The sequence below is a fragment of the Hydra vulgaris genome, chromosome 09 (assembly GCF_038396675.1).
Source record: "Hydra vulgaris chromosome 09, alternate assembly HydraT2T_AEP".
Taxonomy (NCBI): Eukaryota; Metazoa; Cnidaria; class Hydrozoa; order Anthoathecata; family Hydridae; genus Hydra; species Hydra vulgaris.
The window spans coordinates 57,801,682-57,817,494 of NC_088928.1; the positions used below are offsets into that span (position 1 = coordinate 57,801,682).

The window sequence follows — 15,813 nt, forward strand, 5'->3', positions numbered from 1 at the left end:
TGAACTACATCTGTAAATAAAGAAAATTATTGAGGTAATATTACAATAATTAAATATCAAGATGTTTTACCTCCAATCATTGGTGGTAAAACATGAGTATATAAACAAAAATTTGAGAACGAATGCAGAATATATTATATATTATAGAACAAAAAACTAACCTGCAAGAAGCACCCGTCTGTCTTGGTGCCACATCATTTCCTTTGTGGTTGTTATAAGCTTCTCCATCAATTTTGGCATTTTTATTTTTTCATATTTTTTTAATTTTCACTGTTCCTTATACCAGACACTCTTTTTGTAGATGTATATGCATTTTCAGCAAGTTCACGATTTTTTGTAACAAATAAAGTGTGTTTACATCACTTCAATTGCGCTTCGTTTCACTTGAAAAAGGCATAAGTCCGGGACTTGTGTCAATTTCGATCAGACTTTAATTTTCATTTTCATTTAAACTTGACTTGTGATATATGAAAATGTGTCTCCTTCAAAGTAAATACATAAAACACTTTAATAAAAAAAATGGCATTAAAAAGTGAAATTCGAAAAAAAGTGTGACTTGAGCCCTTTTCGAAATGACGGGTTCAATTTTCTCCTTCGTTATTTATCCGTGTATGACCAAATTTAGAGTATTTCAAAATGTCACTAATTTTTATATGTAGTTAGTTTTATAAAAATTACTAATTTTCTTTTAACTATAATTAATTTAGTGATTCCTTAATAATACTAAGAATTTTTCTTTTTACTAAGATTTTTTCATAAACCAAGATTTGATCATTTAATTTAATAACTTGCTTATTTTATAGTTTAATAGTATGCATTTTTTCAAATTGTCGTTTTATTAAAGAGTTATTTCAGCAGGTAGCATAAAAACATTTTTTTTTTTTTACAGATTCATATTTACAAACCAATTAGAAATATTATTTGAGAAAAAAGTTTGTAAAATTTGAGTTTTGCATGCTTTTTTGATTTTTTCTTAAATGACTGATGTTACATGGTGACCGAAATTTGGCGATTTTAAGGTATTTTAAGGTAGGCGATTTTAAGGTACAATATACGGGAAATATTAAACGTTTTTTCACCCATAGAGTGGTAAATGACTGGAACAAACTTAAACAAGAAACAATAGACGCAGTTAGTATCAAACAATTCAAAAAAAAATTGGATGAACATTTTGAATACTAATTTTTATTGTTTTTGTGTATAACAGCTGTTAAAGTACAAACTCTACGCAGTTTGCACTCATCACTTTTGAAATGTACAGCGCTATTATGTTATATTATAACTTAATTTATATTGTGCAGATCAGTGCTTGTTTGGCAGGACGAGCTTGTATTTTTAGGTTTTTAAAGTAAAAATTCTCTTTAACTTTACATAATACTCTTTACCTACTCTATACCTGCTTGTATATTAAATACCCATTTAGCTGAAAAATTAATGAGTTTTTATAGCATATTTAAACGTTAATTGTCTTTCTTGTTTATACTTCAAACCATAATTTATCGTAGAGTGCTTTATTAAGTAGTTATTATTCTGATCTTTATAAAGTGTTTGTGAAACAGTATAGCTAGTTGTTAACCCTAATTTGATCTTGGATAATAAATGTTTTATTTTTTTTTATTCGGTAATGTAAAGTATTTTTATTATGCTTTTTCTTATAACTTAAAACCATTTTTACCTTTAAATAGTCAAAATTTAAGTCGTAATAAGGAAATGTTATAGTGCAAGAAGTTTTTAAAGCAAATCATGATTGCTCTTCACATTGTTTAAAAATTGTTAAATATTATGATACTTTCTGGACATTTTTAAATAACAATTATTGATAATTAACAATGATTTTTCCAAATAAAAGAATCTCAACTTTTAACTGAGAAGGAGAGTTTTTATACTTTTCACAATTTATTATTCTATATTAATTTGAAATTTTTTTTTTTTCAAATTAATATAGAATGATCTATTTGCAATTGCAAAAAAAATCATTCTTTTACACCCACCCACTATGTCGTAATTTTATACAAATGGGTGGCCAAAAATAGTTTTGAAGAAAGTAACTTTTATTTAATCTTTTTATCTTTATGTCATTTAACCTAACAACTTATTAACTTATTTAGTACAATCAACTGGATAGCTCTGCGTTTTGACCCAAATTAAGAGCTTTTTTTTATGAAAGTACAAATTTCAAATCTTTTTATTTTTTTTATTTTTTTAATGAAGAGAAAATTTTTAAGATTTGTTTAGCCCTAGTGAGTTATTTTTTTGGGGGACAAGTCCGAACAACTAGCCGCGCCACTGATTATATTATTTATTATTAATTATATTGTTTTGTTGGAGCAGGTAACTTGTAAAGATAACCCATGACCCTCACAAACCTACTTCGTAAACTGTGTAGTAGGCAATAAATACCTAAGAGGACACTAGTAATTCTACAAAAGGTTACAAACTTGTTTTGATTTTTAAAAAGAGAATATTTAAAAAACTTTCTTCAAAGTAAAAATTCTTCACAATTTTTACTTTTAATATTGCTATATTTATTTCACACGTCAACGTTTTCTCTTCCAAATAATCTTCATCAGTTGCTTCTAAATCGTTCATTATTTTATCTTCTAAATTAATAGTTTCTGTTGGTTCTGATAAGTCTGAGGGTTCTAGTTCTGTCAGTTTTATTGATTTCTTATTGTCCACTTCTAAAATTAAAAAACTCTTTACTTTTTATAAAGGTTTAAGCACACCTTTCTTCGTCCGTCTAGATTCCAAGGAGATAGAACTAATGAGAGGATTGGATGATGTCATTGCACGGTTAAAGACGTCTTTAAAATTTGCTTGTCTTGAACATTTACGAGCATGTAGTTCCTGAGGTTGTCTGTAATACTTGTTTCGGCATTCAGATGCTTCCTCGGCTAAAACTACCAAGCTTTAGGAATGGAACTGGCGTTTTTTGGAATTTTTTGGAAATAGCGATTTCAATATTTCTGCTCCATGTGCAAGAACTTTGTAAATTGTTGACGGCATTTTATACCAATCATACAGATCTAAATATCAACGGTATACTATTTTACAGTATAGCTCAAATAACTCTGTATTCAATGTTTGCTGACAACTTATTGCAATTAAGATATTTTTGAAAATTTTAATAATTGTCTTATCAATCCCTAATATTTTGCTTAGTTCCTTTGGGTCAGAAAACGCTTTACTGCAAACATTTTCGGTTGTAAATGCTCCTGCTCTATTAACTGCGGAAAATTAACTCGGAGATGCTTCTTTTTGAACATTAATTGGTGGATAAATTTCTTTTTGTTATCATATACTGTCTTGAATTCTTTGGTTACTCTCCATTTTTTGGATTCGAGTCGGTATAAAATATGTAAAAGACACTCTAGAAATCTTATCCAAGCATATAACGGAGATATCTTATAGATAAGTGTACCTATTTTGCTGCAAATCCAATTAGAAAGTTCTTCAAACAAGTCATTGCAGTTAGTGTAGCGTTGACGATGTGTTTTTTATAATTGCTAAAAATTTTTCATTAATTCACAAAATAAAATTGAAATCAATAATAACAAACTTTCCATTAACCAATTCAATATTCACTGAATGCAAATCCAAAATTTCATTTTCTATTAGGCGTTTTTTTCCTAAAATGACTACGGCAGTTTCTAATATGAAATGAAGTTCAATTGGCCCACAAAATTTTACACTAAGAGACATTAAGTTGGTCCACAAAAAGTCATTTTTTGAATTTGACACTTTTCAAGGTGTTGTTACAACTGCAAACATGCTTGAATTTTGACTGTCAACAGAATCCATACCTTAACTGTTTACAAGCAGCATAATTTCACTTATTTTTTACTGATATCCAAATTATCCATTATTTCTTTTTGCCTCATTATTACAATTCTTTCAGCGGTATGATTCACAAGTGCTTGTGAATCTACTTTGAGTCCTAAATCACTGACTTCCAAAGTATATAATAAAAAAGAAATCTTTTTTATTATATACTTTTTTACGGGTTATAAGTAATGATTTTTTAATTGAATCAAAATTTGAATTTGTATGCTCCTCCTCAATTTTCTGACGTTTACTTCTTTTACTCTTACCATCAAAATTTTTTTTTGGTCTTTTGTTTTGGTCGGCCTTTTATATTTTGTGCCAATTCCAATGACCAATGAAAATTTTTTTTTGGTCGGCCTTTTATATTTTGTGCCAATTCCAATGACCAATGAAAATTTTTTTTGGTCGGCCTTTTATGTTTTGTGCCAATTCCAATGACGAAAACTTTTGATTTAACCATTTTTCGTGTTTCTTTTCAAAAAAAAAAAAAACTGTGTTTCTTGATGAATCTTTCTAAAAAATTTGGTAATTCGTTTCAACTTCATTTCAGGTGGTCCTACACTCATAAAAGCTTATTTTTATAAAAAAATTTTTTTTTTTTTTTCAAAAGCTTATTTTATTTATTCATCACTTGTGAATAGTGAGTATATTGGATTGTAAACAAACTCTATTAAAAAAGATATTAGCTGTTATTTTTAGGTATCTTAAAAAAGTATCCTTAGAAACGCCCATAGCAACCACATTTTGAGTTATTTTAAGGTTAATAACTAGTCAAATATCTTTTTTATTGTTAAAAATTGATGTAAATACAAAACCTCATTTTGGTTATATGCAACTTAAAGTCATAAGTTATAAAACAGCCTGTACAAGTTGTTCGTAAATAAAAAAAAAACTGTCAATTTTAGGAGCTTTTGGATATTTGTTTATATTGCAACCCCATTTGTATTGGTACCAAACGAATTACATTTAAAATTATGGCTAAGGGGAATAAGAAAATTTTTAATAGGAAAAGAAAGAGAACGAAACAGCATCTCTGCAACAAATCTGCCATATGCAGTGATGACAAACAAAACAAAGAAGTTAAAATTGATATATCAAATACTATTGATGATGTAGGTTTTTCTTCTGACACAGAAAGTGAGTCTTCACAATCAGATGTACAGATTTTGACGACAAGGAATGGCGACACCATATGTGCCCAAGAGATTCAGAGACTTGGTGTAAATATCATTTAGACAGAGTTCATGGTGTAAATACTTATGTAGAGCAAGTGAATCTTTCTGTTGCAGTCTTTAACATTTTGAAACCAACTTTTACTGATTTATCTTCAGATGATTTAGTAAAAAAATGTCTCCATGGTAAGACCCAAAACGCCAACGAGGCACTCAGCCAGATTATTTGGAGACGCTGCCCAAAAAATATTTTTGTGGGTAGAGTGGTCTTAGAGTCTGCAGTTAATTCATCTGTTATTGAATTTAATGAAGGGCCTAATGGAATCCTCTCTGTACTAAATAAGTTTCATCTAACAGGATATGTTACGCCTATGAAACTTAATGAAAAGAAGAAAGAAACTATAAAGCGGTCTCGTCAAAAGTCCACTGACTGTGTCAAAAATAAAAGAAAACAACTAAGAACAATTAAAAAGGTTTACTTAGACAAAGACGATGAAGAAAAAAAATCGAAATATATTCTTGGAGGGTTTTGATATATTTTTTGTGAACTTTTTATTATGGTTTTATTCTTTTGTTTTATATATTTATCGTTTTCTCAGAATAAAGTTTTGCTTCGAATAAAAATCTTTTAAACATGATAACTTTGGACTCGTTTAAGCTTTTTATCTAATTTTTTTTTTGATTTTTCACATAATTAAAAAGGATCCGGATGAGAGAAGGATATATAAAATAAAATAAGGAAAGTACTTTTTTATGAGACTAATGTTGGCCATTTGTCCCCCAATTTTTCTATGTTTGTTTCAAGTCTTGTAACTTTTTATATACTGTGAATAATATAAAACGCTTCTCTCATCCAGATTTATATTACTCAATGAGTATATACACCAATTTTCAGCTTGATATGATAAGAAAAATGCTAGTTTTTTCATTCATTTTTTAAATAATTGGTTAATCAAGCCTTTTTTTTTTTTAAAGTTGATTTTTGTAAATAGTTTATAGAACCACAATTTTGGTGAAAAAATTAAATCAAAAACTCTTTGCTTTCAAAAGTTAGCCTTTTCTGTGGAGGACGACCTTAACTTTTGTACCAAGTTTTCTTTTTTTACCATCACTCGTACAAATTCTAGAAGTTATGAAAACTAAAGCATTGTTTATATTTTTTCTTTTTGTTAAATATTTGAAACAGCTAATTATATATTTAGCTGTAAAATCCATTGCTTTTAATTTTAGTAGAATATATATCTTTTTATTCTTTTAACTTTTTATTTTTTTAATTTTTTATTATGTTAATTTCAAGCATAGAATGTTAATTTTAAGCATCGGATAATTACAAATATGCAAATAATTATTTAATTAAATGTCAATTATCAATAATAAACTATCATTTTTAATTGATTATTAAATACAAAGTCTTATGTAGACTTTTGATCAATTATCACTTGGGAAATCAAAAAATTGAAAATTGGCTATAATCCAGGTAGCGAAAACATTAAATAGAAATTTCTTGCACAGTCGCAAAAAGTCGCAGTTAGTTTTTTAGTTTCTTAAAAATAGACTCGATTTCACGTTATTTAATAATAATTTGGACGATACCTTTTGATACTATATTTTTGCGATTTCACGGAAGTTGAAAGTTGTGATTTAAACTGTTTTTTTCGGCTTAAAACATGAAAATTGAAAAAAAAAAAAAAATTTTTTTTCGAACATCTTACGACGTATATAATTTGATACTCTTTAATATATAAATTAGCAGCAAAAAAAAATTATTCACGAAACACTGCAAGAAAAACAAAAACATAAGGGAGAGTGGTACTAAAAGGACCACAAAATTCGCCTTTTTTATAAACTCAAAATGTTCTTATATTGTCAATAACTATGGCGAAAATATTAAGTCAAAAGACAAAATTGATATCTTAACAAACTATCCTTAAAGGCTGTAAACCATTGCGCTAACAGAACATAGTTAAAATGTGCGATAAATGTGACCCGTACCAAATTGTTTAGTGGTTCATTCAGTACTTTTGATTGAACTGAATGGATTACAAAATAAGCCTTTTTTTATAAATAAGATCATAAAGCGTACACGAAATAAGTGTGAAAGAATAAGCACGTCATTTTTTTTAGTGGTTGTATTAAAACCTTTTTAATTGTTTTGTATTTTGTTTACAGCGTGTTGTGATTTCAAAAAAATATATTATTTTTTGGATTTAACGTGAAATTAGTTTAAAAAATGACAAAAGAAGAAGACGTAAGAGAAAAAATTATGCACAAATCCTAATAGTAGCAACAATTCAATAGCAAAATCGTTGGAAATATATTCATACACCGTTACTCGTGTTATTCAACGTTTTTCTCAAACAAAATTTGATTTAGCCTGATTTAGCTTCAATTCATTGTTGTAAACTAGCTATGGAATGGTATATAAAGACAAATGTGAAATTTGTGCCTAAAACAGAAAATCCTCCAAACTTCACAGAATTGAGAGTTATTGAAAAGTACTGAGCTATTATTAATAGAAAAATGAAAAAAACAAAAAAAGCTTTGCAGAAACATTAAAGATATTAAAATATCATTTAAAAAAGCATCAAATAGTTTTGATTCTTATTCTGTGCGCAAGCTTATGGGTACCACTAAAGCAAAAGCTCGAAATTTTATTAGATTTCCACAGGAATAATTAATTTTTTTATAATGTTTGATCTTCTTATATGATATTATATTCTTATATTATATTATATTGTATTAAAATTATTTCGAAATAAAAATTGAGAAGTACTTTTTTTTAGCTGTTTTTCTACTTTCACATTTATTTCGTGTATTATTTCACGCTTTATCTATATTGTTAAAACTATAGTAGATAAATTAATTCAAAAGGAAATGTTGATATTTCAATTAACTATCCTTGTATATTGTATACTATTTTGGAAGATGTAAGCCAGTGCGCAAACAGAAAATAGTTAAAATATATTATAAACTAGCTGGATTACCCGGCGCTTCGCGCGGGTTTCTGTCACACTTAAACTTGACCAAATTTATCGTTTCCAAATTTCATTGTGTTTAATATGAGGTTGTTTAAATAATTTCTTTGAATGCCTGTGAAAACTTTCTTTGAATGTCTGGGAATACTTTCTTTGAATGTCTGGGAAAACCTTGGGACCGGAGGTGCCACTGGTGGCCTAAACCTGGCCAAAACCACCGCTCAGGCCTACATAGTGCCTGTGCCAAGTTTGGTATTGATTGGTCCAGAGGTATTGACGCCTATATCTAATATTAAACATACAAACATTGCTTTTTATATATATAGAGAAGTGACCCATACCAAACTGTTTAGTGGTCCATTTACTGCCCATGCACTGAATGGACTAGCAGTTTAGTTGTTTTATTTAATGAATAGCAAGTTACACTATGCAAAGTAATTAGGATGATAAATGGAGCTTAAAAACAAAAAAAAGTTATGTTGAGACATTGATATTTCTGACAAAAATTAAAATAAGTTGAATTACTTAATACAATTTTAGACCAATCAGATAGTCAAAGTACAATAATCACAAACATATTGGCTAACATTATCTGCACTTGTGCAAGCTTTATGTGCCATGCTTGCATACTGTCTGCAACGGTACCACACTTCGTTGTCTTGACCCATTTCTTCACATATAGCACACAAATCATTACTTGATATAATACCTTCACAAATATTTAAACAATCTTTAGCACCATTGTCACTTCTTTCAACACAAATATCATCAGCCTCATCATGATTATATGTTATTAATGGAAAGTTCAGAGATTTAGAGTTATTTGATTTCTTTCTTGGTTTCCTTTGACGTTTATTTGTACCATCTTTTTGTTTTTGAGAAAAGTTTTTTTTTTTTAATTTCGCTGAAGTCGTTGATTTCGAAGAGCCTCTTTAATTGGAGTATCAGTTAGAATTGAAGAGGAAAGCTTTTTACGAGCACCTTTGGATTTTTCTAAAGGAGCTTTTGAAGAAGGATAAGGGCATATACTTTCTACATTCATGGTATTGCTTATTTGTGTTGACTTTAACATTTCTATTAATTTCTATTAAAACTGTATTGATGTTGAGTGTTTTAAGATTGGATTTCTTTATTTCTACTGAAACTGGATTGATGTTGAGTGTTTCAGGATTGGGTCTGTTTTGTTTCTACTGAAACTAGATCGATGTTGTTTGCTTCATGATTAAGTCTGTTAATTTCTACTGAAACTGGATTGATGTTTAGTGCTTCAGAATTAGGTTTATTAGTTTCTATTGAAACTGGAATAATGTCGAGTCTTTCACGATTGGGTCTGTTTGTAACCTGAGATAAAAAAAATCCTCATCCTTCCATTGATCAGGTTGAAATGGACTTATACCAGATGCTGAAAAACCACTAATAATTTTAACTGGCATCAATATTTTGCCCAAGCCTTTCCAGAATTATTCTCAATGTCATATATTGAGACAGTTTTTGTTTGATACCAACCAGTTATCGACTTTACGATTATAATGACGTTTGAATGGTCCATAAACTGCTACATCTAGTGGTTGCAGTTTGTGTGATGTATGGGGTGGGATTGTCTAAACATTTACACCATTATCTGATGCTAAGTCAATAAAGTTAATCAACATATTTGTCTCATTATTATCTAGTATCAATAGCACAGGGTTTGCCTTAGATGGTCGAACACTTTTTATGAAATGAATAAACCACTCCATTAACGTTAATTCCACTATCCACCCAGATTTGTTTGCAGTGCTAACAGAACCAGGAATTGATTTTCACAGAAAATAATCTTTAAAATGAACACGTGGAAAAATGTAGAATGGTGTTATTGATGATCCACTTGCATTTACTGCAATGCACATTGTTACCAAGATACCTCGTTCTGCACTTGTAACAGACGCAACTTGCCGCTCTTCTCTCTTTAATAAACATGCTCTGGTACTTGTACAGTAGTAACACCAGTCTCATCAACGTTCCTCATTCGGTGAAAACTTGTATTTAATCAAAACTTTACGCAGATTATTATAAAATATTTCGACATTATGTTTGTTGAATGCTGACGAATTTGTTGAATGACGAGTTTGTTGAATGAATGACGGCTTAAAAAACGCTTTAAACCAATTTACACCAGCACGTTTATTTGTTTCCCAAGGTTTAGCAGGACCTAGATGGGAATGCGGTAAAGTTTGAGAGCATATTCAAACGTTAGTGCTCTTAGCTTAATAGGACTTAAACCATATCCCATTTTTGCAGAAACTAAACAATATTGAACCAGCTCGTTTTCCTCTGATACTGAAAAAAATTTCATAGAACTGTTACTTTATGAAACACATTGCAATTTATTTAAACCGTCTGGTGATAGTTAAGCTTCTTTAATTCTCCTCTTAAGAGTTGAACGTTTTACACCAAATATCTCAACAGCTCAAGATAAAGTTTTTTTCAAAACATTCTCAACTGCTCGAATCATATTATTGGGATCCCAATCACATTTTACTGCTGTTACTTTACGATGTCTCAAAATCATTCTGAAATGAATAAAAATTACTTATAACCATTTTATAAAAAAAAATCATCAGTGCTATTATATATATATATATATTTATATATATATATATATATATATATATATATATATATATATATATATATATATATATATACATATATATATATATATATACATATATATATATATACATATATATATATATATATATATATATATATATATATATATATATATATATATATATATATATATATATATATATATATATACATATATATATATATATATATATATATATATATATATATATATATATATATATATATATATATATATATATATATATATATATATATATATATATATATATATATGTAGAATAATTTGTATATAATGATCAACAAACTTTAGCGATTTAAATAGATCAAGTAATTTGCAATTTTTAAATATTGCAATTTAAACAATTGCATGTAAACCAAGAATAAATGTTTATTATTGGTTTTATTACTTTATTTTTTATATTATTGTAAAAGCTACTTATAATTTGATATGTAAGATATTTTTTTATTACAAGAAGCCTAGACATTTGATTAAGTCTCATTACATTCGTAATGTTTCTCGATGTTTTTTAAAATTTTTGATACTCAAGTTTTTTACTTATCCTTACTTCTTATTCGTAATAATTATCCTTCATTCAATCTGAGAAGTTAAATAATAACAACTTAAATAATTTAATATATCGTAATGATATTACGACATATCAAATTATTCAAATAATGAAATAAACTACAAATTAAACTTATTACCAAGGTATGTAAATAAGAAGTGCGCTAAAGTCTTTATAAACCAAAGTTTATTAGTTATTTTCAATTTATTTCCTAGTTCACACTTCCATTGTTTGTTTAGATAAAAGATTTTGTATTTTATTTTAGTAAGTAACATGCTGAAGAACGAAAAAAAATTAACAGAAAAATGAACCGGTCCATTCAGTACAATCAATGGTGGTTCATCCAGTACACTAATCAAAATGCACATGTTACCCATATAATTAAAGCAATCAGTAAATCATATAACCTTCACTCTAATTTTATACAAAGTAAAAAATATATATCTATAACATTATTATTAATCATAGTTAACTTTACCTTAAAAATTTAGTGTAAATTGAAATAAATTGGTAAGGTAAAAAATTACTTTTGTATTAAAAAAAATACAAAATCAAAATATAAATGCATTATTACGAATAAAGTCAAACAAAAAATACTAAAGAGACTTTGAGTATATAAAATGTATATGCAATGAAAAAAAAAGCAATTCACCGCTTGTTAAGTTCTTATTTTTCAAATGGTCCATTCAGTACAAGATCCATTCAGTACTACTCTCCGCTATAGTTTTTTTTGAAAACTTAAATTCGACAACCATTTTTGACTTTAATGGTCACTATCGCTGAGATTACAATAACCAGAGTAAAAATATTTAGTATTTTCTTTGATCTGAGTATTTTAAAGCAGTAGGAATTTAGTTTTCAAAAATCAAATACAACTTTTTTTTGTATTTTGGCCACCCCAAAACACAAAGTGCCACCCACGTCTATTTTCATCATTTTCACAGCGGACATAGTTACTTCACTTAAAAAAACTGTTTGCTTTTTGATGTGGTAAAATAAAAACTTGCTTCTGCCCCCGGCTGTGCGAATAAATGTTACGTTTACAAAAAATTTAAATTCACTAGTTCAAGAATAATTCAAAAATGCACTTTTTCAAAGCTGCCCATGTTCAAAGGTGTATCCTCCCCTGAATTTAATTTGCAATAAAGTTAAATTCCATTTCATTCTCAATTAATTTAACTTAGTTATCTTTATTAACTGTTATTAAATGTTAACTAATTTACTTGTTCCCAATTAATAAGAGGGTCATTAAAATTATAAGGCGGTTACTTTTTCTCAATTGTAAAATAGTTTTTTAGAAAAAAAAAAAAAATTTTATCAAAATTTTTTTTTTTCCTAAAAACTATTTTCTTAATTTTTATATAATTACATTGTGTGAAAAGTTCTCTATTATAACATTGATATTAAAAAAAAAAAAAGTACAAAATATTTTTCCTCAAAAATCAGTATTGAACTTGAATATAAACTGTTTACTTATTCCCCAGTTTACTCTGCTAATTGTGCAGAAATAATAACAAGTAACGGCTATCAAAAATATTTAAGGTTTACTTTTGAAAATATCATCATGTTTTCAAATATAATAAATTTATTGTTATTAGTTTTTTGTTTTAGATGTGCCAACATGTAACTTTCTTTCATCGCAATTTGATGTGATAAGTAGAAGTTTAGCTTGGGAAAACTCTCTTAAAAAGTCTATTGAAGATGGAGTCAGTTTAATAGCTGTTGAAGAAAAAACGAACAACATAGTTGGATTTAATATCAACTGTATTAGAGATTTAAAAAGGTTAACTTTTAAGCATTTTTTTGTTTATATATTTAACAGGATTTGATTAAGATTAAGGACCGACGAATATTCGGATTGAGAAGTTTACTGAAAGGTGAAGTTGACTTCGTTTTCAACTTTGGTGCCGTATTTGAAATATAAAATGCGACTTTAAGTTAAACTCGGTAACAATTGCATAAATTTATATGACACTGAGCTGCGGCCTGAATACCTCAGTTATCGCAATCGTTTAAGTTTTGTCAAACAAGATCCTGTGCATATTGAGAATTTTTGTTTCCCTCGAGTTGAAAAAGATTCCCAAAAATTCAATGCTTCTTATGACAATAAAGTTCTTCCTAATGTTGAAAAAGTGGCTAGACATTATACATTATACATTAGACATTAAATATTTGACATGAGATATTATACAATAGATATTAGACATTAGACATTAGACATTAGATATTAGTTAGTTTATTCAAAATCTAAAAAGGCCGTCTCATATAAAAGCTATGCATAAATGGATTGCTATAGTAAATACAAAAAAAAATAAAAAAAATAAAACCATTGATTTTGAGCCTAAAAAATTATAGATCAGGAATGCAATAGATGGACAGCTGTGTTAAAAAGACTTCTTTCAATTACACATTTCTTAGCTGAAAAAAACATTGCTTTTCGTGGGTCAATTGAAAAGCTGGAAAATACAAATAATGGCATTTTTTTGGGATTAGTTGAAATTCTGGCTAAATATAATATGGTTTTGTAAGAGCACATCAGGCGAATTTAATCAGAAGAAATTTTTTTTCTGTTACCTTAGCAAAAAAATTCAAAATAAAATAATTAATCTTCAAGCTGATTCATTAAGACAAGAAATTATTACGCAGTGCAAGAAATCAAAATATTTATCGTTTATTCTAGACTGCACACCAGACCTGTCTCAGACTGAGAAAATGTCCGAAGATAAGACGGAAGCCATTTAAAATTAAAATTAAAAATTCTGTGGTTTTGCAACTTATAGAAAAGCATTTCATGATCGACAGTATTGAAAGCTTCTGATAAATCTACAAAAACTAGCCCTGCATAGTTGCTGTCATCAAATTCAAAATAGCGTTTGTCAAGTCAACTTAGCAATTATTTTAATACTTGTTTTATATGGGTTACAACTTTTTTCTATGTAACTCCGTTTTCACAAATTGTTTAGGAGAAAGAAAAAACTAAACAATTTTGAGATTTTCAGAATTTTCTAATCTTTATGCATAGGCGCATAGTAGCTTATTATAAAATGTATATTCACTTTAAATTTTGTTTTTGTATCATTAATACTAACGACAATATTGAAAAAATTCACTCGTATAGTTATCTCGTTTAAAAAATTATTTGAATAATACGTACTTTTTTTGTTGTTTTTGCTTTTTAGATAAAAAGTTTTGAAATATAACTAATTTTTTTTTTGGTTTAAATCCAGTAAAAGAATACCAGAATAGACAAATAACAAAGTTTTCAGAATGCGTACTCTATTTCTTTATTTATAATGTTAAATCACATTTAAAAAAACTCTCTGTTTGCATGTGAAACTATCATTAAAAAACGGATCATCTTCTTCTGCAACTTTGCACTTTAACATATTGTAAAACCACATGCAGTTTGGTGGAACATATTTCTCTACAAGTTCTTTTACATGCAGATAATTTAGACGCTTCAATGTTATTACTCCTAAATAAACTTAAATATCATTTGATAAAGTTAGACAGCCCTCGCATTTTTTAAGGACAAAATCTTCTTTTAAAATACCGCTAGCCAAACTACTGCATTGCATATAATTTCTTGAATAATCCATTACACGGAAAGACGAGATTAAAAACTTTTCTTTGCTTTTATTATTGACCTTTTTCTTGAATAAATGAGACAAATGGCTGCTAAAGTTCAAAAACAGCTCTTAGTCTACTGACACAAAAGTAAATTTGTGACATGTGTTTCTTACTAGAAAAATCCATTCTTCTGGTAAAAACATTATTTTTCTCTTTTTCTTCTCGATCAAACCAAAACTTAAGCTGCAAAGTATGAAGCTGTGTCCTGGTTCTTGATAAAGATGCATTATATTGGTAAAATTTACAGTATGAGCTAAAGCGTGTTTGTAGTTGCAAGAGTTTGATTTTTATTTTGTGAACTGAAGTTTTCTGAATACAGGTAGAGCATTTTGACTGATGCAGCAAGAAATTTTTTAATTATAAAATGCAGGAAGCTCACAACATAATTTTTTTTTCGGCAACCGTTTATACATAAAGAAATAAGACTTTTCAGAACAGGCTGCAAATATACAAAAATTATACACCTAAGACTGACGTTTGAAAAAAATTACTATTTATCAAATGAGGGAGGGATATGTTTTGCTGATAATCGAATGTTGGCATTACTGTTTCATTGTTACTTTTCCTTACTTCAATAGTGTCTGCTTTTATTTGTGTAGAGGAAACAGGCTTTTATTTCTTGTATCTATCTCAGTATAAAATATCTTCCTAACATCATGCATCTTCTTCTGCAGCAATATGTTTCTACAATTGCTCATAAGTCTGACAGGTATCAGTTGAGGCTTTCCAAACAATGAGTTAATACATGTTACATACTCACGAGGATGAACGCTTTGGGTCATTACCAGACTAAGCCTACGTCTTTCAATATAATTAGATCCTGTTTTTCTTTATTAACAATATTTTTAAAATTCTCTTAAAACAGCAATTTCATATTCTATGTAATTTTATCAAAACATTTCACCCTGCAAACGCTTTGATAAAATTTTTTAAATTCTGTCACATTCATTACAGACAGTCTTTATGTCTTTCAAAAGTAAACTTAATGTTTAAACAAACGCAAACGGG

General features: G+C 28.0%; 1 protein-coding gene across 1 annotated transcript in view; it reads left to right on the forward strand.

Annotated features, from left to right (window-relative positions):
- The window catches only part of LOC136084888 (uncharacterized), a 62,681-nt gene that overhangs the window by 14,256 nt on the left and 32,612 nt on the right, over positions 1-15,813 (forward strand). Inside the window, exon 3 of the mRNA XM_065806153.1 lies at positions 12,787-12,958. Coding sequence (XP_065662225.1) covers positions 12,787-12,958 — 172 coding nt within the window. The remainder of the gene's footprint in view (positions 1-12,786; positions 12,959-15,813) is intronic.